Source organism: Poecilia reticulata, linkage group LG13, assembly GCF_000633615.1.
Source record: "Poecilia reticulata strain Guanapo linkage group LG13, Guppy_female_1.0+MT, whole genome shotgun sequence".
NCBI lineage: Eukaryota > Metazoa > Chordata > Actinopteri > Cyprinodontiformes > Poeciliidae > Poecilia > Poecilia reticulata.
This window is the reverse complement of record NC_024343.1, coordinates 24856711-24882442: the sequence shown is the minus strand read 5'-3', so window position 1 is coordinate 24882442 and position 25732 is coordinate 24856711. Positions and strand designations below refer to the sequence as shown.

At 40.5% G+C, this 25732-nt stretch overlaps 1 protein-coding gene across 1 annotated transcript in view; it reads left to right on the top strand.

Annotated features, from left to right (window-relative positions):
• The window catches only part of LOC103474916 (eukaryotic translation initiation factor 4 gamma 1), a 35168-nt gene extending 14572 nt beyond the window's left edge, over nt 1–20596 (top strand). The window contains exons 9-33 of the mRNA XM_008426193.2: nt 635–771; nt 5392–5484; nt 7195–7285; nt 7421–8419; nt 8509–8597; nt 9435–9618; nt 9708–9841; nt 9981–10106; nt 10209–10628; nt 11584–11730; nt 11943–12179; nt 12294–12398; nt 14767–15063; nt 15139–15250; nt 15345–15450; nt 15558–15820; nt 15924–16051; nt 16230–16402; nt 16824–16949; nt 17045–17126; nt 17304–17402; nt 17802–17933; nt 18195–18276; nt 18356–18496; nt 19141–20596. Coding sequence (XP_008424415.1) covers nt 635–771; nt 5392–5484; nt 7195–7285; nt 7421–8419; nt 8509–8597; nt 9435–9618; nt 9708–9841; nt 9981–10106; nt 10209–10628; nt 11584–11730; nt 11943–12179; nt 12294–12398; nt 14767–15063; nt 15139–15250; nt 15345–15450; nt 15558–15820; nt 15924–16051; nt 16230–16402; nt 16824–16949; nt 17045–17126; nt 17304–17402; nt 17802–17933; nt 18195–18276; nt 18356–18496; nt 19141–19322 — 4685 coding nt within the window. The 3' untranslated portion in view covers nt 19323–20596. The remainder of the gene's footprint in view (nt 1–634; nt 772–5391; nt 5485–7194; nt 7286–7420; nt 8420–8508; nt 8598–9434; nt 9619–9707; nt 9842–9980; nt 10107–10208; nt 10629–11583; nt 11731–11942; nt 12180–12293; nt 12399–14766; nt 15064–15138; nt 15251–15344; nt 15451–15557; nt 15821–15923; nt 16052–16229; nt 16403–16823; nt 16950–17044; nt 17127–17303; nt 17403–17801; nt 17934–18194; nt 18277–18355; nt 18497–19140) is intronic.
• The last annotated feature ends 5136 nt before the right edge of the window (nt 20597–25732 follow it).

Sequence of the window (25732 nt, the reverse complement as noted above, 5' to 3'; positions counted from 1 at the left end):
GGAAAAATATGCATAAAGCTTTTGTATTTTCTAGTCTTTCCTATCTTAATTATTCTTTCTTTACTTCCTTTTCACTTTCCTTCTTTTCCTTCTTTTTTTCCATATTCTGTTCTTTAAAGTATGTTTTGATTGTTTATTTGCTTTTTTTCCCCTTCCATCCTTTTTTTTTTTTTTTTTGGTATTTTCAATTTTTTCCTTTCACTCCATCCATCTGTTCTTCCCCCTTTCCTGCATGTTTTCATTGAAAGATTCATCCATTTTTTTAATTCACTCAAACTTTCCTATCCTTTGTTTCTATTCTTGTTTGTTGCAGCTTTTATATTTAAAGCCTTGCCATAAGAATATCTTATATCTTTTAAGTCCAAAGCGTCCTCAATGTTAATTTAAATTGACAGTTTTTTTGTTTGTTTTTTTGTTGTTAAAAACTGAATTTAAGTGTTTTACATGAACCGTCTCACAGTTCCTTAAAGATATAAAAAACAAGAAAGGTTTGAACTTCTCTAACAGCTTATAAACACAGAGAGAGGAGCTGTTTCTGCACATACTGTGTGGATCAAACCCTTGTTTTACTCTTGTAACATTAGGTCAGTGTGTGTGTTGGTTTACATTCTTCTTTCTGTTTTATCCACAACAGGGACTTACTACCCTGCACAGCCCCCGTTCCCTCCCTCTGTGCAGGCGGCGCCTGTCATTATGAACCCGGCCCCGCAACAACAACAAGCACCGCCTCAGCCTTCTCAACACATCCCCACCAAACGGGAACGCAAACAGGTAGAGTCGGTGGTCTGTAACACAAAACATACCTCATTGTAAACTGCAGCATTGTGACTTTTAGTCTCTGCGGTACCTGATTAACTTCTTCCTGATACTCATTTCCTAGAAAATCAAGTTATATCTTTACAGAATTCCCCTTTGGTTAATAATAATCCTTATATTTCAGGCTTGATCATTAAATTGGAAAGTTTTTCTTCAGTTTCCTTGGAATGGTCAGCTTTTTCCGTCCAGCTCTGAAGCTTCAGTAACTCCTTTAGGGCAATTATTTGAGCATGATGTGTCTTTCCTACTCATAAGAAACTTCCAGAATTATAATAGTGATATGCTTTACACTCGTATCACTATCATCATGTCTGAATAAATTGCAGTGGTTATTGAACTAAAACAGAACAGGTGAAAAAAATAATGCGTATTAACAATATGTATTAATGCAAATGTTGCATTAATTGCTGCAATTGATGCACTTATGTTAAGATATATGATTTTTGGCACAAAAAAAAAAGTAATGGAATCACTCAGTATATTTTGTGTGGTAGCTGCAACTGCACAAACATGTTGTTAAACCTTATATGTATTATCATTTTACTAGTTTTGCTTTTAATGACAATTAGGGCTGAAGTGATGAATTGATGATTGAAATTATCCGTTAATTTAATTGATGAATTTTTGATGGGAATATGCAGACTCGAAGAGGCCATTTTCTGAAAGAACAGAGTGTAATTAAGCCATAACTGTGGAAAAATATATACATTTTGCATTGTTTAAATATGTTTTACTCAGAACTCCTCGAGTGACATAGATTTCTTCACCTGGTTCAAATTCAGTAAAAAAAAACAACCTCTTACTAAGCACTTTTTGCTTTTTTTTTATTATTATTATTCAAGCAGATGAGGCTTTTCACGTTAGAATTATTTTCTTAGCTGCAGATGCATTCTTTGATACAAATTATCAAGAGTACACTAAAGGAATATTTTTGTTGCATTTTAGGCAAGAAAATGTTTATTTAAAAAAAAAAGATTTCAATTGTTGCTATCTTTTAATGTTTTTCAAAAACTCCTCAAAACTGTTTGCATGGTTATATTAAAAAAATCTACAGAATGTGCAATTTTTTTTATCCTGTTAATCTTCAGTATACTCGATTATTAAAATAATTGTTAGTGCAGCCTTGATGATATGACTATTTTATTCATTTACGTGTTTGAAGTCAAGAGATGTATAAGAGTATGTAAAAGACAGATGCCAAAGATGCAGCTGAAAGTTGACCAGTAGGAATGAAATTTTATGTTGAAAACTAAAATTAAAATTTAATACATGACCCAATGTCCACCCAATATGAAAGCAATGATTGCATGATCTTTTAAGTTTCATCGGTGATTTGTCGCTCGAGGAAGAGGAATTGAGAAGATGTGCCGTCCAAATGGAGTAGCTTGGAGACTTTACAAACCGGCACCCTACATAAATATTTACATGCACTCAGTCAGTCACTCTTATCACCATACATTGCAATGGTAATTCTCTTGTGCTGGGAAAAAAAATATTAATTACTTTTTTTCCGCTGAAAACTGATAGAGAGCCAGTTTCTGATTTGTTCAGTTCTTTCAGGGTTTTTAGATGGACATAACTTATGACATAAATGGGCTCCTGAGAAGTGCTACTGCCATGATGGGTTCACTTAACTTGAAAAAAGTGGATTTCTAAGTGTATAATCTATTGGTCAAGCCAATAAAACAAGATGCAAGCTGTTGTACATTCATTTATTAATTTTATTTCAGCAAGTAGCTGTTATATCAGAGGTGGAAAATCATATGCATTTATAGTTGTCTATTTTGTTGCTGGTGTAAATATGATTACTGTGAGATGAATCAAAAATCCAAACTGCTACATACCAGCTATGCTAATGCTACGACACTCATGTTTGAATTAACTTAAAAATGTCAGTAAAGTTCTTGTATCTGGAAAAGTTTAGTGGTAAACCTCCCAGATGAGACGAGCTGAAGTGTCTGTTTAAACACTGGCTTCACAGACACGGACGACCCAGAAATGGGGCTCTGCTGATCTATGCTCCCCCATTGAGCTGCAATTCATATATGCGAAGTTGCAAACGACAGAACACTTCGTTCTATTCAGGTCAGAATTAGCACAGGAAATTGCTAGTAAGCTGACGACTTAAAAAAAACAGAAACCTGTAGGAACCTGTAGGAATCTTCCTTACTGCAGTAGTTGATTTATAAACAATAAGGTTACCAGGAATACAGAAAGTGCACAGGGCGGCATCTTAATACATCTGCTTGGACCACATTGCTGTTTACACTGCAAAAATAGGTTTGCTATGTGCCAGATCCATGTTTTTTTAGAAACAGAATTTTATTATAAAATGATTCTTTTTTTTTTTTTTTTGCCTCCCCCAGTTGCAACATTTATTTATATCGACATCAAATTAACAGATAAACTGTGGCTCATTAAAGATAAGCAGTTATAAAAAATACTGTGAACTTGTCTCCCGTTTTGTCAAACAGGTAACAGTTCAGTCCTCATTTTCTCCCTAAAGAGGGAAATTTATCGATAACTTTCTAAAATAGAAACATTGTCATATTGTAATCAATCATATTTTACTCTCTTATATTGAAAGAACCCTTGAGAAAATGTTGTGATGCCGAGTATTTTTCTTAGCATTGAGTTTGAAATTTTAGCATCGCAACAACCCTAATAGATACTCCATAACAAAGGGTCTCGACTATGAATTGAGTGATACTGCTCTGGAGAACTCTTCTCTATTTAACTTGATTTAATCCTTATCAGTTAATCCAATCAGCCGTTAGTCTCGATAAATAAAAGGAAAGTACAAAGGCGTGTGAGCAAACTCGATTGTTGGAGAGATGGCTGCAGCTGGAATCTGTTGAGCTATACCTACAGTTTCTAAACGGCTTCATGGAGGTGGTGCTGTAGTCCTTTGAACAATATTTGTGCAAAAGACTGTATAAACAGACTTGACAAAGTTGTGCTGCTATGTGTAGTGGCAAACGTACTTATATATAAAAACAAAAAGAGACGGAATTAATTTGATCTCATGAGAAGTCAGGTCTTTTTGTGCCTTTTTAATATTTGGCACATTAAACTCACAAGTAGCTATTTAGACGTCTCTATTTACCATGTGCATTGCAAAAGTTGTTGCAGAAATTTTTTTCCAAATTTCTGCGGACGTGCTCTGACCGAGAGAGTCCTGAAAGGAGGGGGCTGAGGGACATGTCAGCACATAGCTGAGGTCCACGTGGCCACTGGTCTCCTCCCCCCCCCCAGCCTTCCGCTGCCGCTGTGGCATCCCCCCCTCTTCCTCCTGCTCTAGTTTCCTCTGCTTCCAGAAGGCGTGAGCTGAAACCGAAATCTGAAGAGTGACTTTAGCCTTCCTGTGTTAAAGAAATGGAGGGGGGAGTTTCTTGAGCAAGCTGCTGCCTATTTGATAATGTGAACTTTTTTCTTTTTTTTTTAACTGGAAACCCTCCCATTTGCACCATGCCCCTCCTCCTCTCTCAGGCCTCTTTTATCTGTGTGTGAGTCTCTGTGGGCGGGGGTGCACATTCCAGCTCCATAGCTCTACAAGGCCAGTCTCTTTCTCCCTTTTTTCCCTCCCTGTTCTGTTCAGCTCACGACAGAAGGCTGATCACGCTGCTAGCTAGCTTACAGACAGTCAGGCCTGGCTCAATGCGGTCCTATTCTGCTGGACTGTTTGCCTGGCAGTGTGTTATGCGAGTAAAACCAAGGCAAAACTACTTTGTGTCCAACCCCCACCCTGCTTTGTGGAGTTGAAAGTCCAGCATGAAGCCAGCAGGAGCTGCTACTCCAGCCCTGGGATGAGAGGCCCACCGGGGTTTGTACTGCTTTTGGGAAGGACTTGCAAACAAAACCGGACCAGGTAAAGGTCAGTAGTGTTGGGTAAACATTGCTGCACTTTCATTAAAAAGTAGGTTAGAGAGCAAAAGTGTTGTAGAAGCCGCGTTATAACTTTTATAGATCAGTTTCTGTCCAGTAGCATTCAGCTTCGTTTTATGAGTCAGATTTCACAAATACCACATGATCAACAGATCACAGCCAAGCAGAAAGGCTTGTGCTGTGTGAGTGAGCAGATTTTCACCCACTTTAGTTCCCTCTGTATGTCTTGTCTGTGTGTGCACATGCAAGGCTGCTGTTGTCACACCTGATTATGCTTTGCCTTTGGCATAGTCATGCCTTTTTCTGCCAGTTTAAACCAGCAGTGGAATTTCACAATTTGGCGTCGGGTTGGTTGATTAGATTCATAGTGTCAGCCTGCTTCTCTGTTGACTCTGAAAGCACAGTCGGTAGAGCCACACAGGAATTTGTGAAGCAATCTTAAGAGTTGGTTTTTATCTGATCAAAACGGGAACAGAGATGTGGATTTTGTTGAGTGAGCTCAACAGACGACACAGAAAAGGGCTGGCAATTGTAGGCGTAACTCTTTGATACTCTGATCAAACTCAACACTTCCTCATCTACTTTCTTCTGACTTGTCTTAACCCTACAGGGCGGGAGCTCCTTACCCTTAAACTACCACGTGTTCCTCCTGCCATGCTTTGCTCTTAATTTGCTCCTTTTGCTCCACAGATAAGAATAAGAGATCCTAACCGAGGAGGCCAGGACATCACAGAGGAGATTATGTCTGGGGGCCGCAGTGGCTCTACCCCAACGCCCCCACAGGTGAGCTGAAGTAGCACGCAATGAGTCCAGGCAGAAGGATAAAGAAGTACAAGCTGAGCTTGTGTTCAGACTAAAAACTGATATTGCCATACTGTTTACAGCTGTGTATATTATGTTAATACTTCTACTCTGTGCCGGAAGTACTGCAAAGCATTTGGTTAGACTACTGCTACCAAGCCTGGCAAAAGCATTCATGTGACCTTCAGGTTTTTTATGTTGCAAGCAAAAAAATTTTAGTGTCTCATTGGATTTTATCTGACGGAGCAACGTGTGTCGAATACAAGGTTCTAAATATTTTATTTTTATTCACCATTACAAATAAACTAGGGCCTGGACTTTGTCACTTTAATTTCGATTGATTAATTACATAGATTTTAATGTGTTAAAAATATTAACATAATTGCTTTTTTTTTTTACCTACAAAAATCCTGAGCTTTAACATTTATATGTTTTGTGCTTCCGGTACGACCTTAATTCAGATGCACAAGTGACATCCGTAAACGACTGTGATTGATGACAAAGCCACTTTTCCTGACCCACTGGGGGTTAATAATAAAAGACTATTGTTGTATTCAAGTTGTGCAACAAAAGAGTAATCTCATCACCAAAACTATTCAAGCCTAAAAAGCTATTTCAATGCTAAACATGTTGCAGCAAGCACAGATGGTTTTCACATGAGTTACATGAATGGTCAGGGCTTCCTGAAACACTTAAAAGATGAATGAGTATAATAGTACTTTGAAGACCCTTCAATTACCTCAGTTAAGTCACCAAAACAAACTCATTAATTTCTTGCCCTGTGTCAATACTTTGATGGTGACTTTTCAGGTGTAAAGCTCCTACCTTTGCACATAAAGGAGCTGAAATTTTTACCATCGGTTACATTGCATGACGAGTGTCTGTGAACATCAGTTACAGACACTCGAGAGACACCGATTTTGTATTTGATTTAGTTCCAGACTAAATCAAATCGAGTTTATTGATCTTAACCACACTGCTGCGGCTGCAGGTTTAGGATCGCTCCAGTCTTTTTCAGCCTCAAACAGGTTTTCTCAGCTCCATTCATCATTTCATTAACTGTCCAGCTTCCCTAACTGTTGGGGGAAAAAAACATCCTCACAGCATGATGATATCCCCACCATGTTTTACAATGAAGACGGTTTGTTCAGTTTTTTGTGTTTTGAGAGTTTTCCACCAACATTTCAGTTGTGGCGTTATCTGACCAGAGCACCTTCCACAAATTTAATTTGTCTCCTACGTGTCAACTTGGATACAACAAAAGGTCCTCTGCCAAATGTGAAACAGCTGCATTATTGTTATGATTAGGGTCCACACAGATGGACACTTTTTACCATCTGAAAGCAGTGGGTTGCACTGGAATTTATTTAGAAGTATTGGTGTAAACGGAGATTGAATTACAATGTAAGTCACATTTTTTTAGACTTTTGTTTATTAAAAATGAACCATATTTAGTACTTGCTTTGGTTGTACTTCAGATAAGTTCTACTTTGATTTGGGCCATCATGAGTTTTTATCAAATATACTTCAATTTCATGTTGACCGTTGTTGTTTTTTAAAATCTTTTAGACAGAGACTGCAAATTTCTAACTAAGGGAAAAACCTAAATAATTTTTTCTCCTGTTAAAGTGGAAAAGTGTGTCACGCTCAGCAGTGAGATCACGCCTATCCTTTATTACATTTTCCCCACAGACGGCCATATCTGGATCGGATAATACAGCGTTGCCTCAGGCCAACGGTGACAGTATCTCTGCTGCTGCTACAACAGCGCTGGTTAGACCAGGTAGGTGCTACATAAATCTTGTTTGGGCTGGGGGCTGCTTCAGATAATTGTTTATTAAATTGTCGATGCTTGATGTGTAAAATAATTTCTCTACTTTTTAACAACCTTTTTCCTATTTTTTATTACTTATTTTAGATGACGGAGGGAAACGTACGCCACCGTCTTTGTCACAGACCCCTGAGCTTCCCAAGGTTGACCCCATCCTCACTGAGACCCCGTCCTCTGCTGTCAAGGTGTCTGCCCCCCCTCCACTCTCCGAATCCACACAACCTTCCCTCAGCAAGCCTTCACCCTCTGCTCCTGCTGCTGATGTGATAGAGGCTCCCTCACCTCAAAGAGGACCCACACCCAGCCCCCCATCAGCACCTGAGGTCCCTGCCTACCCTGCACCCCTTCCTGACCCTTCCCCCACCTGTTCTGCACAGAGCAAAACAGAAAACACAGACCATGTTGTAGAACAGGAGGACTCTGGAGAGGAAGAGACTAAAGTCGAAGAGATACAAGCCTGTTTAGACTCATCGAGTGCTCAGGCCCCCAGTTCTAACGGTGTGGCAGATATGGAGCTTGAGAAGTCATCGGTTACTGTACCCCCCACTCACTCGGAGGACACTTTAGAATCTCCCATTGCTCAGCCTGAGGAGCTCAACCTGCATTTACCTAATGGCCTCCCGTTACCAGACGCTCAGATCCCCGATGGATCTGCAGTCGACACGTCTGAGTGCGACGACAGCCCTATAGCTGAGCCCGATGTAAGTCAGCAGCCTGTCGCACAGAGCTGTGCCGTTGAGGAAGCTGACGAACAAACTGTTACGGCCACACTCGCTGCTGTCGACCAATTAGCATCTGCTCCCGCTGTCGAAGAAGTTCCAACCGAACCGGTTGTCCTGACCAAACCCTCTGAGTCAGAGGTACAGGATGCAGTTACCGAGGTTGTCTCTGAGGTTGAGGAAGATGCTCCACAGCTCCAGACGGACACCAAGGAAGAAACGCAGTTGCCTACGGAGACTGTTCCCTCAGCTGATAACACATCTGAGACGATCTCAACTCCTCCTCCTCCTCCCACAGCAGAGGAGAAGGAGGGGGCTCCCAGTCCACCGACTGTCACCCCATCCCATGTGGAAACTACTATGCAAGGTCAGTCCGTTTCTGAAATTGGAGCTGTTTTGCTTCTTCTCAAAGCCCTTCTAAACATGTGTATGTCCTGATTTTTCTCCTCTCTGCAGCTGCTGTGTCTGTGCCAAAGAAGAAGCGGAAGATGAAAGATCTGAACAAGAAGGAGGCAGTTGGAGACCTCTTAGATGCCTTTAAGGAGGTGTGTTTATTGCAACTGCAGTTGTTAAATTGGTGGAAAATATTTTTTTTGAGGTGGATCATTGAGTTCTGGAAAAAGCAGCTTGTCCATATTGCCTTTGTTTACCAGCTTTGCTGTCCTGAGTAAGCCTGTTATAGATTTTGGTCTTTTCTAGTTTACAGAGAAGGATCACTTTTAAGTTATGTATTTATAAATGATATCCAAATTCTCTTCTTTACTGGTTTTGACCTAATTAAGAAAATAAATCGGATTTCAGCAAAAAAAAAAAAAAAAATCAAGACTTGCTGCATGAATGTTAGTATTGTGACAACCCTTACAACCCAGTCAAGTTCACTTCATGATTCAAATAGGGGGTGTAAGCATTTTCAAAAAACTCAGTCGATTGAGTCACTGACTTGCAGCATTTACTCCCAGTTTTGTTTGACATTTCCATTTTACCTTCTGACACATTTATTCTGCAGTTAGTTTCACCAGGCACTACAGTTATAGCAAGCCTGAATGCATCATACATCAGTAAAAGAAGTGGTGCTCTTTAGTCACTTTACGATTTGATTGCAATGTGATTATAGGACGCTTTGACATCGTTGGCTCAATATTCTTCCACTTTACAGTTTCAAACACCTTCAATATTAGAAAACAAGCCATTTATGTACATTTTTGCTTGAATAATTCCACTTGTTGCAGCAAAGAAAAAAACTCTTTCTACAAAGTAATAGATGCCTGTAATGTGAAAATGGTCACTTTGGCTCAATGTGACAGCATAATCCAATTTGTTGGATTATTCTGGATATAAATTTGAGTAATTTTAATACTGGACCTGGATTTTGTTTGATCAAGGAGCAGGTAGTTGCCCAGCCTGAGCCTGAGCCGACCCCTGCCCCACCACCAGAGCCAATGCCCCCAGCTGCAGCCCCTCCTGCACAAGAAGAGGCAGACCTGACCTGGGAGGATAAAGAGGACAAGCTGGATGCCGAGAACATCGAGCCGGCCGCCACCGACATGAAGTACCAGTACAAAGAGGGTGGGTCTCTGGACACTGATGCCTCTGAGGATCCCCGTTTAGCAATTCTTGGGGGTGAATCAGCTGATGATTTATTTCTTCTGCTTCAGAACAATGGAAGCCAATTAACAAAGAAGAGAAGAAGAAATACGACAGAGAGTTCCTTCTTGGGTTCCAGTTCATCTCTGCCAGTATGAACAAGCCTGAGGGTTTACCAGCCATCAGCGATGTCGTCTTAGACAAGGTGCATACTATTTACCTTAACTCCAAGCCTTCGCATGTTTTCACATCGTGTAGCTTCATAAAAGTTACATTTGAGAGATTTCTCAAAAATATCTATCCAAAAGCTCTCCATAAACCAGTATTGTTTACTTTTTGTTCAGGCAAACAAGACTCCTCTTCGCCAACTTGACCCGAGTCGTCTTCCAGGTATGAACTGTGGTCCTGATTTCACACCCTCCTTCGCCAACCTTGGCAGGCCTGGAATGGGAGGAGGAAGCAGAGGACCTGTGAGTTACCAGTTTCTCTGTGTGACCCATCAAAGCATTCATGATTTTATTAGACTCTTAGTCTAATGGTGTCTCTGTTGGTTCAACTCTCTCCCTCTCCAGCCCCCTGGTATGGGCATTGGAGTGGGCGGGCCCCGACGTTCTCAGCAGGTCCAGAGGAAAGAGCCGAGGAAGATCATCACCAGCATGTCGCTCAACGATGACATTCAGCTCAACAAGGCAGAAAAGGCCTGGAAACCTTCATTAAAGAAACCCACCCGGAGCCGGGAGCCGGAGGAGGCGCAGCAGCAGCAGGAGAACGAGCCCGAAGAGATGAAAACGCAGGAGCTGTTCAAGCGCGTCCGAAGTATCCTCAACAAACTCACCCCACAAAAGTTCCAGCAGCTAATGAAGCAGGTGCAGGAACTGACTGTCGACACCGAGGAGCGGTTAAAAGGAGTGATAGACCTTACCTTTGAGAAGGCCATCTCCGAGCCAGACTTTTCAGTGGCCTATGCAAACATGTGCCGCTGTCTTTCAGGGGTAAGTAGAGCCACATTTACCTGCAGTGGAAGAAAAAAGAAAATGCATTTCTCATATTTTTGTGTTTGTTGTGTCTATTTTCAACCCCTTTACTTTGATTCCTCTTAACAAATACAGGGCAAAGTTTGCCTTAAGACATCACCTGTTCACTAAATCAAGTATGTAGTTTCACCTCAGTAGTGAAAGAAGCTATGTTTAGTCTCAGTGATGGGGTAATAACTACTTCATTAAGTCCAACACTGGGGACAAAGTTCACTAAAGTAAAAACATCCTGTCTCACACATCTAGGACTGAAACAATTAATTGTGATGAATCAATTACTCAAATAATTTAGTAGATGATTAATCGTAAATTGGAATACACAGACGCAACAAAAAAGATATTTGCTGATATTTATATTCCAGTTATTAACGGGTTAAACCAACAAATCGATAGATCAACCCTCCACTGTACTAACATTAAGTGAAACAGGAAGTGTGGAACGTTTTTCATATTGCAGTATTAGAAGTATTTTTTAGCTGCTGATGCATCCTTTGCTACAAATTATGAAGTGTACACTACGGGAATCCTATGTTGCTTTTTATAAAAATAAAAAAAAAGGTTGGAAAAAGGAGTTGAATTATTTGTTAGTTTGAATCTCTGAATGTACTTCTAATATTGTGTAAAGTTTTAAATGGTTTAATGGAAAATCTGCAGAAGGTGCCAACATTTTATCCAATTTATCGATTAATTGTCACAACATTCAAACACCTAAATACTCGTTACATATCATTACTACACATATCATTATTTTCGGCTCCAGGCTCCATCAGTGATGACCTCTGTTTTGTGCCATGTGTCTGGGCCACTGATCCAAGTGATGGGACTGAGGAACTGAGGAGCCTCTATAGCAGTGTCAGAACAAGGGTTTGTTTTTTCTTGCTTTTCTAACCTTTATTGTTGCTGCTCTTTTCAGCTGAAAGTCATAACCCCAGATAAGCCTGGTGCCACTGTGAATTTCCGCAAGCTGCTACTAAACCGGTGCCAGAAGGAGTTTGAGAAGGATAAAGATGATGATGAGATCTTTGAGAAGAAGCAGAAGGAGCTGGAAGCTGCCTCAGGGGTAAAGTTACTACATCATGATTTAAAGCGTTAGGTACTTAAAGAGATACAAATAGACGTCAGAGTTTTATTTAAAAGTGTTTTATTTGCTTTTATACATGCTGTGATGTTTCTCAGGAACATTTTAAAGGCTTATATAGTTGCAGCTAGCTTTTCTTGTGGAACTTCCCCTCTTATTCTGTCTCTTTTTTTCTGTTGATGTTTTTCCAACAGGACGAGGTGAAGCAGCGACTAATCGAGGAGCTGGAAGAGGCTAAAGACAAGGCCAGGCGGCGCTCGCTCGGGAACATAAAGTTCATCGGTGAACTTTTCAAGCTCAAAATGCTCACAGAGGTTATCATGCACGACTGCATTGTGAAGCTGCTCAAAAACCACGACGAGGAGTCACTGGAGTGCCTCTGCAGACTGTTGTCCACCATTGGCAAGGATCTGGACTTTGAGAAAGCCAAGGTAACAGAAAACACACAAAGTAAAGATTTACATTGACAAACCTCTTCACTCAGCCTACATACTGATGGGGAATACAAAATGGTTAGCTTACTAAGCCTCTCTGCCTCTCTTCAGCCTCGAATGGACCAGTACTTCAATCAGATGGAGAAAATAATAAAGGAGAGGAAGACCACCTCCAGGATCCGGTTCATGTTACAAGATGTGCTGGACCTCCGACGGGTAAATCATCACACAGACGTGGTTCTGAATATCGATGCAGAAGCATGAATATCACAGTTAGGCCTCATGCAATTTAAAGGTTTACCTACAGTAAATCAAACCCTGGCTAGAGCCCACATTGCTAATTCTTTTTGAAGGTGAAACTAAGTAGGAATACAGAGCTTTAGCAAAATACATTGTGACAAGCTCCAGTCATTTCTATTAGGGTATAGATAAGCAAATCTTTCAGCAGGTTGATGTTTTCAGGAGAAATAAAACTGTAACTTGCCATTTCTGCAAAGTTAGTCTTAGGGTTTTTGGGCCACTTTGGACCTTCAATTAACAGATTAATAACCTGATATTTGATTCCTCCAGTCTGACTTGTATTTGTAGCTAAAAACGTTCGTTTTTGGGGGTGTTATCATTTGTTGTTGGTTCACTTCAAAATGTATTGTGAACATATAATGGATGTTCCTCTTTTCCTTATTGATTTTTTTTATCTGCATGTTTAGTCATCTCTTGATGTGCTCATCTCTGCATTGTGTGGTAGTTTTTGGATGAGTTGTTCATTCACCAAACCAAACCGCCATAATTTTGGTGTCTTAAGTGAGATTATAAACACTCTTGTTCTGGTCAACGGATAACGATGTTAGTGCCGATCTATTGTTGCTTTGGTTAAACGTGTCATTCTGGTCCAGTACTGGAAATCATAATACAATCACTCTGCTGGATTCAGAATTTGACGGATTGTGATTAGGGCTGCACTGAGAAATCGGACCCCATTTCACTGCAAAGGTCCCCTTTTGCTCAACCCAATGTTGCCAACTTAGCGACTTTCTTGCTATATTTAGCTACTTTTCAGACAAAAACATCAGTATCAGCCAAAATTGTAATTTGAAAGTCAGGCTTTTCAGTGATTGGCCAGAAAACTATCAGTGCATCCTGAAAGTGATCGTTCATCCAATCTGCATCTATATGGACCATTTACTTTGGAGCATGCTGAATGTCTCTGTTTAAACAGGAAGGATGATGTTAGATTAATGGAAAGCAGGGGATTTCTGGAAGAAAAGTCACACATGCAATTATTGTTTGGTGTTGTGTGTGTGTGGTGTTAAATGTAGCCCTGCAGACATATGCACTGGTCTTTTAGCCCTGATCTGTGCAAGTCTCATACGAGGGCTTAGAGAGAAATATTTTTCTCAGCTCTTTAATGCAGGGCAGCTCCCGAACTCAGAGCTACTCTGTGCCATAGGTTGAGACAACATACTGATCTTTTCTGTTTGCATTTTTTTATTAATTTCATATGGGATTAATCAACTAATCCTCCCATTAGTACTGACACATTTATATGGACTCACTATAGATTGTTGTTTAAATCTTGTTTTGATGTCCAGTTTATTTGAAAGGGACTTTGTGAAGCCACTTTATTACAGTCATGTTGAGCGTATTGAATTCACAGTTCCTGCAGGTTTTCTGCAGGAACCGCAGTGAGCAGCTCAAAGTCAAACTGGCACATTTTACTTTGTAATATAAATACTGGGATTTTTCATCTCCTTGGTGGGTTAGGTGGCTGAGCTCTTGTTTCTTGTCAATTATCATTCTGACATTAAAAAATACACTCGCTGACAAAAAAAAAAAAGAAGGAACGGTTCAGTGTGTATGTGATTTGGTTCGCCAGAGGGTTTTAGTAGTGTCGGCACCATGAGTGAAGTATTGTCTTCTGACCGCCTGACAGGCAGTCAAAACAGTGAATAAAGTGTACCAGACATGGAATGCCTGTAGACTCATTAGACACTATTATCAGTGGTTAGAATATGACGGAGGGCACATTGTGGGTTTGAAATTGTCTGGCATGTGGAGTCTACAGTTGTCATAATGATCTAGTCTTTGGAGACAATAGGAATGGCCAACAAAAATGTAAAAACATTCAAACTGCAGTGTTAAGATAGGATATGGGTTGGTTTTTTAGTAAAGATTGTCAGAAAACGTAGTAATTGAAGCATGAAAAGTAGGAGTGTCCAAACTTTCATGTTGGCCAAAATCGACGAATCAAAAGTTCTCACAGACCAAATAAAAATTAAGCAAGTAAACTAGTCAGATTTTGTTGATTTTTGAAGAGGGATGTTATCCATTGTGGACCCAAAACTTAAAAAAATATTTTGCATGTCTGGATTAAATAAAAGGCCTTTAATTTTAAATACTTTTGGGCTTGATTGAACAATTTTATTATAAGAACAAGATTTGGGTAATTTTCTCTAAAAACACTCGCTATATTTCTTTAGCCAAATTTAATAAATTACGTAGAAGCTGATTTGGGTGCATCAATGCCTTCTTTTCTGTTGTTTAAGCTTGGTCATGAAATTATGAATACTTTGTATTGAACTTTCAGAACAACTGGGTACCCCGGAGAGGCGACCAGGGCCCTAAGACCATCGACCAGATCCACAAAGAGGCTGAGATGGAGGAACACCGGGAGCAGATGAAGGTGCAGCAGGCTCTCATCTCCAAGAAGGAGTCTGGTGGAGGAGGCCCAGGAGGCAGAATGGGGGAAAGAGGTTCAGGAGGCCGAGGTGGTCCTCACACCCCGGGCCGGGGAGCTCCGCCTCAGGATGAGGGCTGGAACACAGTCCCCATCTCCACCAAGAACCGACCGATCGACACCTCTCGCCTTAGTAAAATCACTAAGGTAAGTTTAAGCTCTGTAAAGTTTATGCAGCTCCACAAGTACAGTTTATTTAACAATCAGCTCCCTTATTTTCAGACTCCTGTTCTTGACTTCAACAATCAGCTGCTTGCCCCTGGTGGTAAGGGCACCTGGGGCAGCTGGGGGAAGGGCAGCAGTGGTGGCACCAGTGCCAAACCTTCAGATTCTGGTAAGTTTATTATAAAAGGGACATCAGCATTTAATGATCCGAGGTACGTTCAAGTTTAAAGTGAATTCTTGTCTCATGTCCACTTTATCTCCAGGTTCAGAGTCTGGAAACCGTCCAGCCACCAGCACTCTGAATAGGTTTTCTGCATTGCAGCAGCCTTCATCCTCATCACAAGAGTTGGACAGAAGAGTTCCTCAGAGGTGAGCAACAGTTCCTGCTACCCAAGTCTTTAGTTCATACTTCAATAACAAGAGCAGTGTAGAACTGAGCGGTTTGTATCATTTTTCTCTAACTGTAATCCGGACAGAAACAGCTCGAGTCGAGAGCGCAGCGACCGCTTCGACCGCTCTGATCGCTCCGATCGAGGTGGCGATCGCTTCGACAGAAGGGATGAGCGAAGAGATGACCGAAACCGGATACAGGTCACCAAACGGAGCTTCAGCCGGGAGAAGGAGGAGCGAAGCCGGGAAAGAGAGCAGCGCAGCTCAACTGATCCGGTCCGCCGAGTGGCGAGTGTGACCGAAGAGCGAGACCGAAGCAGTGGCGAGCGAGCCACGAGCAAAGAGCAAGGTGACGATGTGGTGGAGAGTGAGAGAGAAAGCTGTGATATTCTGCCAGTGAAGTCGGTATTCAGTATTTTGGTTATTTATGCATCTGTTCTGTACATAAACAGTGAAGCGGCAGGCAGCTGCCACTCCGCCACCTCAGCAGACCCCTGCGAAGCCTGCACTGACCGTTCCCGAGATAGAAAAGAAGTCGGCAGCCATCATAGAGGAGTACCTCCACATCAACGACATGAAGGTACTGCAACACAGCACATCTTTGTTTGATAACCTGGATTCCTTCATTTGTATCTTTTAATATTTCCAATTTAACTTTTGTTAAATTGGAAATTTAACAGAAGTTTTACAGCATTTTAGAAATGCTGTAAAAAAAATAAACACGTCCTTATCTGCTCTTTGCATGGGTGTCCCAACAGGAAGCCCTGCAGTGTGTGAGGGAGATGAACAGCGCTGAGCTGCTGTTTGTGTTTGTGCGGCACGGACTGGAGTCCACCCTGGAGCGCAGCACCATTGCCAGGGAGCACATGGGCGAGCTGCTGCACCAGCTAATTAAGACCGGCATCCTCCCAACACAGCAGTACTATAAAGGGTCCGTATGAAGATGCTTGGCAGTAAAAGTTATTTCGGTTTGATTTTTAAAATTGGCAGATAAAACGGATGCAAAGGATCACCTGAGGTCCACAACATGGTGCTTTATTCTGTCGATTAGAGATGCACTGACATTTGAAGCCAACACAGTGACAGTTTTACTGAAAGCCTAAAATTGAAAAACAGATGTCCACAAAACTGAAAGACCCAAGACATTATTGTCTTAGGTCTCCCACTGGCTGGTTCCTGCAGGTGATCCGACTAAATCATTAGCTGGACTATTTTCTCAGAATTTAAAGTTGTTTAGAGAAGATTCTTAAATTTCACTTTTACTTAGTTCATCCTTGTTCTAGAATGTTTAACATTTTTCTTTTCCTCTTAAATAAACTCATATTACAATGTGATGTGTTTCATGCCTCCAGGTTTCAGGAGATTCTGGAGATCGCTGAAGACATGGCAATAGACATCCCCCACATCTTTCTCTACCTGGCAGAACTGATCACTCCCATGCTGCATGAGGGAGGCATTCCCATGGGAGAACTATTCAGGTAAGAACCACTCTTATTTATTTATTTTTGATAACCTTTGGGACTTTTTTGTTGTATTTTACTAAGTTTTTAATGTTCTGCTGACCCCCCTGCAGGGAGATCTCTAAGCCTTTGATCCCAATGGCCAAAGCTGGAGTCCTGCTGGTCCACATCCTCACTTTACTTTGCAAAGAAATGGTAAGAGCTACATATTCACCTTCTGAAGTTTGAGCTATAAAAACACACAGTGGTCAAACTAAACTACAACGGGTGATTGAGCACCATAAACTGGCGTCAGTGTGGTAGCTATGAAGGATAGTCCTGGTGAAATCTTTAATTACACTTCAAAAAACACGTGCATCTTGATTTCACCAGAGCCATAAAAAGGCTGGCACCATGTGGAGAGAAGCTGGCCTTCGGTGGACAGACTTCCTGCCTGAAGACGTGGACGTCAACAAGTTTGTGACAGAGAAGGTTAGTCTGATCAGTGCATCATCATCAGACTTCAGAGAAAATCAGCATCAACTGATAAAAACCTAAATGGTGCAATTCTTGTTAGCATGTAGCCACAAACTGTTTGTATGGTCTTTTGAGATTTGATTTTTTTTTCCTGAAAAGCTTTGTTGTTTACTGCTTCAATAATAAAGTAACTGAATAATTTATCAGATCTGATAATCTTATCAGGTTATATGAATAGATAATTGTTTTTTTCTGTATAAGTCTTGGCTCTTACCTTCATGGTAGTATAAGTAAACATTGAGTCACCATTTTATGTGACTAATGTTTGTGTTTCCACTGCGATCTACTGGAGTCATGAAGCGAACTCTGTAACCCTGACGGCGCATGCTGACCATAACGTTCCTCTTTCTGCAGAACGTTGAGTTCACTCTGGGCGAAGAGTCGGAGAAGAGCAGGAAGGAGATGAGCTCAGCAGAGCTGACCAAGCAGTTGGACAGACTGCTTCAGGACAAGGCGGACAATGAGAGGATCTTTGACTGGATCGAGGTCCGTGTCCAGCATCAGCTTGATTTCAGTTCTAGTGTTTTCTGGTTTATTTTTAAAGACGGTAGTGGAAATGCTGCCACGTTTTAATATGCTGTAGAGAAAAGAGCCCTGATCCTGAAGGGCCACCAAAATATTCATTTTCCACTTTAGTTTTTTGAAAATGTTTATTTATTTTAAGTCAGCAGAGTTATTCTATCAAAATATGCCGAAATTTACGCCACTTTGGTTCATCTGTGGATGAATATTTATTTCTCTTTGTAGGCCAACCTAGATGAGCAACAAATGTCATCTAGCATGTTTGTCCGGACACTGATGACCTGCGTCTGTCAGTCGGCCATTATCTGTGAGTACTGAACTATTCTAAACAGGCCAATGAGTTAAAATTCCCACTAAGCCAACCCTCGAGCTTGTTTCCCCTCCAGGTGAGAATCCATACAAAGTGGACAGTGAAGTAATCAAGCTGAGGGCCAAGCTGCTGCAGAGGTACCTGAAGGACGAGCAGAGGGAGCTGCAGGCTCTCTACGGCCTGCAGGCCCTGATGGTGCAGATGGAGCAGCCTGCCAGTAAGCGTCTCAAATGATCTTTCATTGCCACTTATTTCTGCTAAAGCATTCCTACCCCTTTCATTTTTCAACATTGTGTGTCATTACAGCCGCAAACCTCAGTAGGTTTTATAAGGATTTATAAAATGGTGCTAAATTTTAGAGTGGAATGGAAAATAGACTTTTTTTTTTTGTTTTCATAAATAAAAATCTAAAACGGGTGGTGAAACTTTGTATTTTATATCACCCTGAGTCAAAACTTGAATGCCTGTCATTTGCAAAACAGCTCAAGCTCATCTTAGAACAAGTCTTGTCATAGATTCTTCAGTGGATTCAGGTTTTTCCATCAACTCTGCCCTCTAAGCGAGACACTAATACCACCTTTCAGAGGGAGGATAAGCAGTTTTCTGTTTACCAGATTTATGGAGTAAATGCCTAATCTTCCTTATCACCTGAGCTGTTGATTTCTGCACATCAAGAGTTAACCAGTTTTGTCACTCTTGATTTGTATTTCTTTACTTCTACGTCATTTATGCATGCATGACTTGACTTCACATAAATTTGAAGGTTTTTGCATCCAATATTTGTTCCCAGTTGTTCTAAATGTAAAGTTGAACTTCCAACACTTGTGGTTCTGACAACTTTTTATGTCTACCCTCCATCAGATTTGCTTCGGATGTTCTTCGACACCCTTTATGATGAGGACGTGATCAAAGAGGAAGCTTTCTACAAGTGGGAGTCAAGCAAAGACCCCGCCGAGCAGCAGGGGAAGGGCGTGGCCCTCAAGTCCGTCACTGCCTTCTTCACGTGGCTCCGGGAAGCGGAGGACGAATCCGATAACAGCTAAGAGCGCTTCAGGGAACCTGGAGAGGCTCCTTGGAAGGGCGGGGAACGTTTTGTGGATGATTCAGAAGCGCCTGATGGGGCAAAACCTTCTGCATAAACCGAAAAAAAGAGAAAAAAATTCTTCAAAATGGGAGAGATTGTATTATGGATCGAACATTCGGTCATTTTATTTTGTTCTTTTCTTTTGTGTGGGGGGGGAGGGGTTCTTGTAATTACCCCAGCAACAGAATGTCTTTTTTTCTGATAAGAAAACTACAGGATTAAATAGAGAGGATATATAAGAGATGATTGTTACATGCTGTTGAAGATGCTGCAGTGATGTTTGAGCTCGTTTGCGAATGGCTTTTTCCTCAACACAGCAACACTATTCAAATCGTATTTGCCTAATAAGCGTTTAAAGAGAAAAGTGAAATGTTGATCCCATCTATATTTTTGATGAATTCATCTTTTATCATGTAGGCCGGCCATAGCCACTCGGTGCGTCCGATCTGCATGGTGGGCTTATGTAGATGAGTAGCTTTTTGTTATTTCCAGTGTTGGCTGAGTGAATCGAGTGTTTCTTTTTTTTTTTTTTTTTTATAATAAAATAACAAAACTACAAAGAGAAGCGGCGAGAGACGTCTGGCACATTTCAGACACAAGCGACGGTTCTGAACATTAGGCTCGACACGGGACAGTATCATTGAGGAAAGATTCGATGGACTCTATTGCGCCTCTGGTGTCGGGAGAATGACGATGCTTCCTGCAAAGACCCGCTGAACCTGCATCTCGACCTGCCGATGCAGCCGCCTGGCTCGTTTCCTTCGCTTCAGAAACAAAACTATGGACTGAGAAAGAGCCGGTTTGCAGCTGCAACCCCCTCCAGAGCTTGTCATCGGATTTTAAAACTCAAAATATCAAATAAAACTTGAATAAAGCTTACAGAGAAAACAAAATCACTTTGAGATGGGACTTTTAAGAGAAAAAAAAAAAGTTTAACTGCAAATTCTAAGGCCTTTTGTTGCTTCCATGAGTGGAATTTCAGGAGAGCTCTGTAAATACAAGATGGCTAGTTTTTCCTGTTTTTTTTTTTTTCAAAGAAAAGATGCTAATGTAACCCCTCTCCTCTGAAATGAAGCTTCAGTTTTTCCCTGTATTTATATTTTTCTCTCCTCAGCTGGCAGAAGGTGCTTGTAATTATCCAACTCATTGATTACAGTTTAATTGAAAATGTGTAAATACTTTTTTGCTTTACTTTATTAAAAAGATATTTAATTAAAGAAAAATGAAAATGGATCTTGTTGCAGTTGAAAGCTGATGACTCTTCCTTTTGCTGCTTGAACCTTGGAGCTTATGTCCTTTGTCCTTGTTGCACAGAAACATGAGCTTTGGCTTTGAGCCCCACATTGGGTCTAAAACTAAAAAACATCTATTAATTATTGCAGGATTGCAAAGAGGATGCTGGATTTGTTGGTGCAGAGTTGTCGTCAGTGGGAGAGTTTGTGTAACCGCTAACTTGGACCACCAGTCTGAAAAAACATGGCCAAAGCATCTGTTTTACGTCACCCCTGTGTTTTTTGCTGACTGGTTCCTTACTAAACTAATTGTTGCTGGAACTCCTGGGGAACTCCAAAAAATATTCCCTCAGCATTTGGCTTTATAAATTGGCTGAGGAAAAGGTTGTTGAAGGGGAAGACCGGCCAAGAAAGAGAGAGTTTGACTGTAGAGTTTCACTTTTTGGGCTTCAAGCTGTGCAGTTTTTTATTCTTGAGACCAAAATGAAAGTAGCCAGCACACACATACATAATTACAATTACAAGAGCCATATGGTACCACTATTATTTATAACAAAATGTCAATATCTCATAGATGTAAAACCTAAGTTTGTTCTACATACAATTAGGCATGTTGTATATTTTATTTCAAATTTAGTCTGTGCGTTAATCTGATGTTTTGCCGTTTCCTTCCTAAATGCAGCCATTTCTTTCCTCCTTAAACATTTTTCATACCCATGTCAACCCTGGCCTAACGTCATTCTGGCGAGGGAATTTCACTTTTAATGTAAAGGCGGCTTAAATTCTAGTTTTATTAGAAATAGCTTATTTCTAACAGAAATAAGCTATTTGTTGAAGTGACATTTTGTAGACATCAAACCCTACTTTGTTTCAATCCTTTGGCTTCAGTAGTTTTCAACTTAACAGATTTTAATTAGATTGTCTGAAGATGTGAAGCCAAAACTACCATCGCAACAGAATCTGTGAACCTGCATTGATCCTGTGTTTTTAATCTTAAACATTAGAAACTGTTGGTGTTTGTATCATGTTAATATGAGTATAATTTGTAAAAATGCTTTACACTTCTGCAATGGTGGTGCTACATTCAATGTCAAATTGCAAAATAGGATTTTTCACATTTGCTGTGTTTCCCCCTATTCGTTGGGAAAATGAAATTTAGGAACACAATAAAAAAAAAAACTTAAACATATTTCAACATACCCAAAACTTCTAAGGCCTAAAACTAAAGCTTTGGGTTAAATAAAATTAATATTCACTGAACTAGTATCCAGAACCACACAGCATTCTGGGGGATGTAGGCAGAGGAAAGACTGGCCACTCGTCTCACTGAGCTGTAGCTCTCCAGTATGTGGTTTAGTCATTCAGATACAGGATCTGAATCATGCTGGTTTGTGGCAGGAAAATACATTAAATTGTTTTTCCAAATTACATCACCACAATGAAGCATTTATTCCAAACTTGTAGCACTTAATCACTTATTGGAGAACTCATTTGGTGCTTCTGTGCTTACACTCTGACATTCTTAAAATAAATGGTGAGTTTTCAGCTCCCATTCTTTCTCATACAATCCTCAGTATGCATTCCCTTAACTGGAGAACATTTTCTTCCTTGTTTTCATCTAAACCTGCAGTTTTATTTGGTTTGCATGTTACAGAACTGACTTGATGCAACAACACAGCGTGGACTGGAGCAGAGACCAGTCAGACAACTGCTACTGAACAAACGTCAATTCTTCAGCACTGTAAGCCGTAATACTTGTTGGCTGTGCGTCCTCAACTCCCTAAGGTACAGTGTGAGCCTAATAAGTGTTTAAATACTTTGAACAACATGTTTCTGTTTGGTCTGTGTGGTCAAAAGTGTTCATTGGGCTCCATAATCCACTGACTAAAACAACCCATGATGTGCATAAACAAAGCTGTGCTTTTTAGTTGCAGTTTTTCCATAAGACAGACGTGAATTTTGGGATTTGATCTCCTGTGTTTCCACCTAATAGGTTCACCTATTTGTCTTGGATTCATGTAAACTCCCAGAGGAAGCTCAGCTTTCCTCCCCAAGTCCAGGCCTACACCAGACTGGAGTTATGAATTATGGAGTTATTTGGTCTGCTTTCTGCCTTTTTGTAAAATGTGTATAAGTTATGATTAGGCCTGCACTGTGTACTGGATTAAAATTATTTATATCCAAGGCAGATTTAGATTATTCAAAGTAATTTTTTAGTTTTTTAACCAAAATGATTGTTTCTGCTTGGACCTGAGTCAGACATCTCTGCATAGATATTAAAACAATGTAGAAGTCTTAATTTAGAAAAAAAAAAAAAATCTTTATATACCACTTTCAAAAATGGTGTGGCCAAAATTATTAATCCCTTCTCAATAATCAGTGACAGACAATAAATATGAAGCATTGTAATCTTTTGCTTGCTCCACACAAAATCAATCAGGCTGAAGTCGGGACTCTGACTGGGCCGCTACACCACATCACCTTTACTCCCAGTCAGAAGTGTTGCTAGAATTAAAAGGTTGCTTTAATCCATTGTCTTCCAGGGGTATGAATGTTTCTGGCCTAAACTGAAAGCGTTGTTTTGTATGTCTGCGCTGAAACAGAACAGTTCCAGTGAGGGGAGTGGGTTCAGCGAGTTCTCCAGCAGAAATAGAAAGTGTGGTAGTTCTGGACGGCTCCAGATTGCATCTCGACCCAGAAGAATCAGTAAGACCCAAAAAGTAAACACAGTGTTCCAACACAGCATGTCTTTCAGTCAAACTCTAATGTTTTTATCCATTAGGACTTTATACACAGCAGAACTTCTGGTTCTCTGTAAATCGACCTCTGCTTATCTTCAACTTGCTTTCACTGTCAGCTGGTCTCAGATTTTATCACACGGTGACCAGTGACCTGTGACCTGTTCTTACTCTGTCAGTAGTTTTGTCAACTGGTTAAGGCAATGAAGGTTAAGATCTGTGTTCTTGGGCCAGGCAGAGAATACAGTCCTTGTTTTTTCAAATCTTCCCAATTTACCTCCTTTTATTTAGCCTTTGGTTTAGGATTGCAGGACACAAACGAAATTGTAGTTTGTTTGTTAACGTGGTTCAGATTTTTCCTTTGCCAGGCCTCTTTGACAGTTCGCTTTATAACAGGGACATCAAAGTTGTTCTGCGTATGACTTTTGGCACTTCTTCCTCCTCTATTTTAAGTGTAAACACTGGTTGTGCTCTTTCTCCACTAAACAGACCTGATCTAGCATTTGATCAAGGAAAACTTTGAATTCAGGCATCAGCTCATGTTTTAGCCTGGTTACATGACCAATGTGCACAGTTTAATTTGTTTTGACAATTTGTATTCCTTTTCGTAAACTGGGACTGTTTCAGTCTATGCTTGTATACTGGAATCAGCAGTGAAGGTAACGTATGTCGATGATGGAGAAATGATGCAGGCTGTTACTGAGTATGAAGTGCCATTGGATTAAACCATGAAGTTCTGCTTGTGTTTTGGACCAATCACCTCGGCCAGATTGGCAAAAGACTATAATTGATCTTCAAATGTCTTAAATCCAGAGGTTTGCTCGCCTGGATTAGCAGGTAATTCTAGTGCTAAGTGCTACATCCAGAATTAGGATTATTCATGGAGGATTTGCATTAAAATATCCAATTTACTGTAGTAATGGGAAATTCTGTCTCCTTTGGTTCTTGACCCAACTTTTTTTTTCTTCTTAAGAAATTTGTGCTTTACAAAAGATTACATTTTTGGAGAATGAAAATAAGACACTATGGTATAGACTAAAAAAATGCAGTTAAACTTTTTTTAAACACACGAACTCAGTGTTTAATGTAAGTGTGGTATCTGACCACTAGAGGGCACTATCACACCTTTCTTTTAGCGCTCAGTGTACGTATAGTTGAAGAATGTGTTGCAGAAATAATGAATTTCAATACACTAAATAGTTTTTGACAGGCTGAAAGATCTCATAAATCAGCACTCTATGGCTCAATAATAATAATAAAAAAAAATATTCCAGAAAGGATCAGCAGTGGCACAACTACACATTATTCAGGTGGATGCGAAAACATAAATCAGCGGGCCCTCCCCCCCCCTGGAAGGAAGGTACGTCAGGTCAGGGCTAAGGACCTAAGGACCTCGTCCCCTCTGGTGCTGCGTCCCTATGCGTTGCATACGCTGCATACCCACTTTTTGCGCCACTGAGGATCAGACACAAAACCACTGACCTCTAACAGTCTGGAAGTCCAACAGACTCATTGTCTTAGTAACATCTGAGCCATATTTAATGTGGTTTTAAAGCTAAACCTTTACAGGTCGTCAAATCTCCTTCAGGTCTGAAAGCTCTTTTCTTTCAAACAGTGACCTATCTCAACGCAATCTGCCTTGTTCTCCTTGTTCCTTTGCTGTAGGCCCATTTTTCTCTCTCTGTGGAGCATTCAGTAAAATCTGCGTTTTGTGCACTTCAGCAGACTGTGAAGGAGAAGCAGTGTGTGACAGGTGAATGGGTTGGTGTGGCAGTCATGTTGTTAATGATGCTGCATCAGAGCTCCTCCCTGGCGTGGGTCTCTGCAGCCTGCACAACAACAGGCTGCTGCTCACCTCGGACCATCTGCTCTGGAGTTGATGATTCATGACGGTGTCATGCGAGCTCATTACTTTTTAGTGACGTGGGCGTTTTTTGGGAAACAGAAACGGCCGTTAAGGGGGCAAGTTGGGTTATGGTCCCGTTTTAGCTTTGGTTCTTAGATGAATGATGGCTGTTTTGCTGACAGACTGAATGGCTACTTTTACATCACATTAAACAAGCAAATTTAAAATTTTCAGTGCAAAAGCAGAAACTTAGGCTAAAAGGTAGTCAGTAATCGATCTTTGAACTTATTGAAGCTAGGAGAAAGACTCATCATGTGCTTTCTGCTTTACCACACTGTGGGAGGAAAGCAAAACAGTTTGGATTTGTGCAAATTAAAATCTGAAAAGTGCACTTTGTATTTGTATTTACTCTAATCCACCTAATTAAAATCTAAGGATGCACTGATGTGAAAATCAATATGCAGCATTAGTTTTGCTGTTATGCCTGATAATCAATATGTTACCGATTTTATATATATTATCCTACCTTTACAAAAAACATAACTTTTGCATT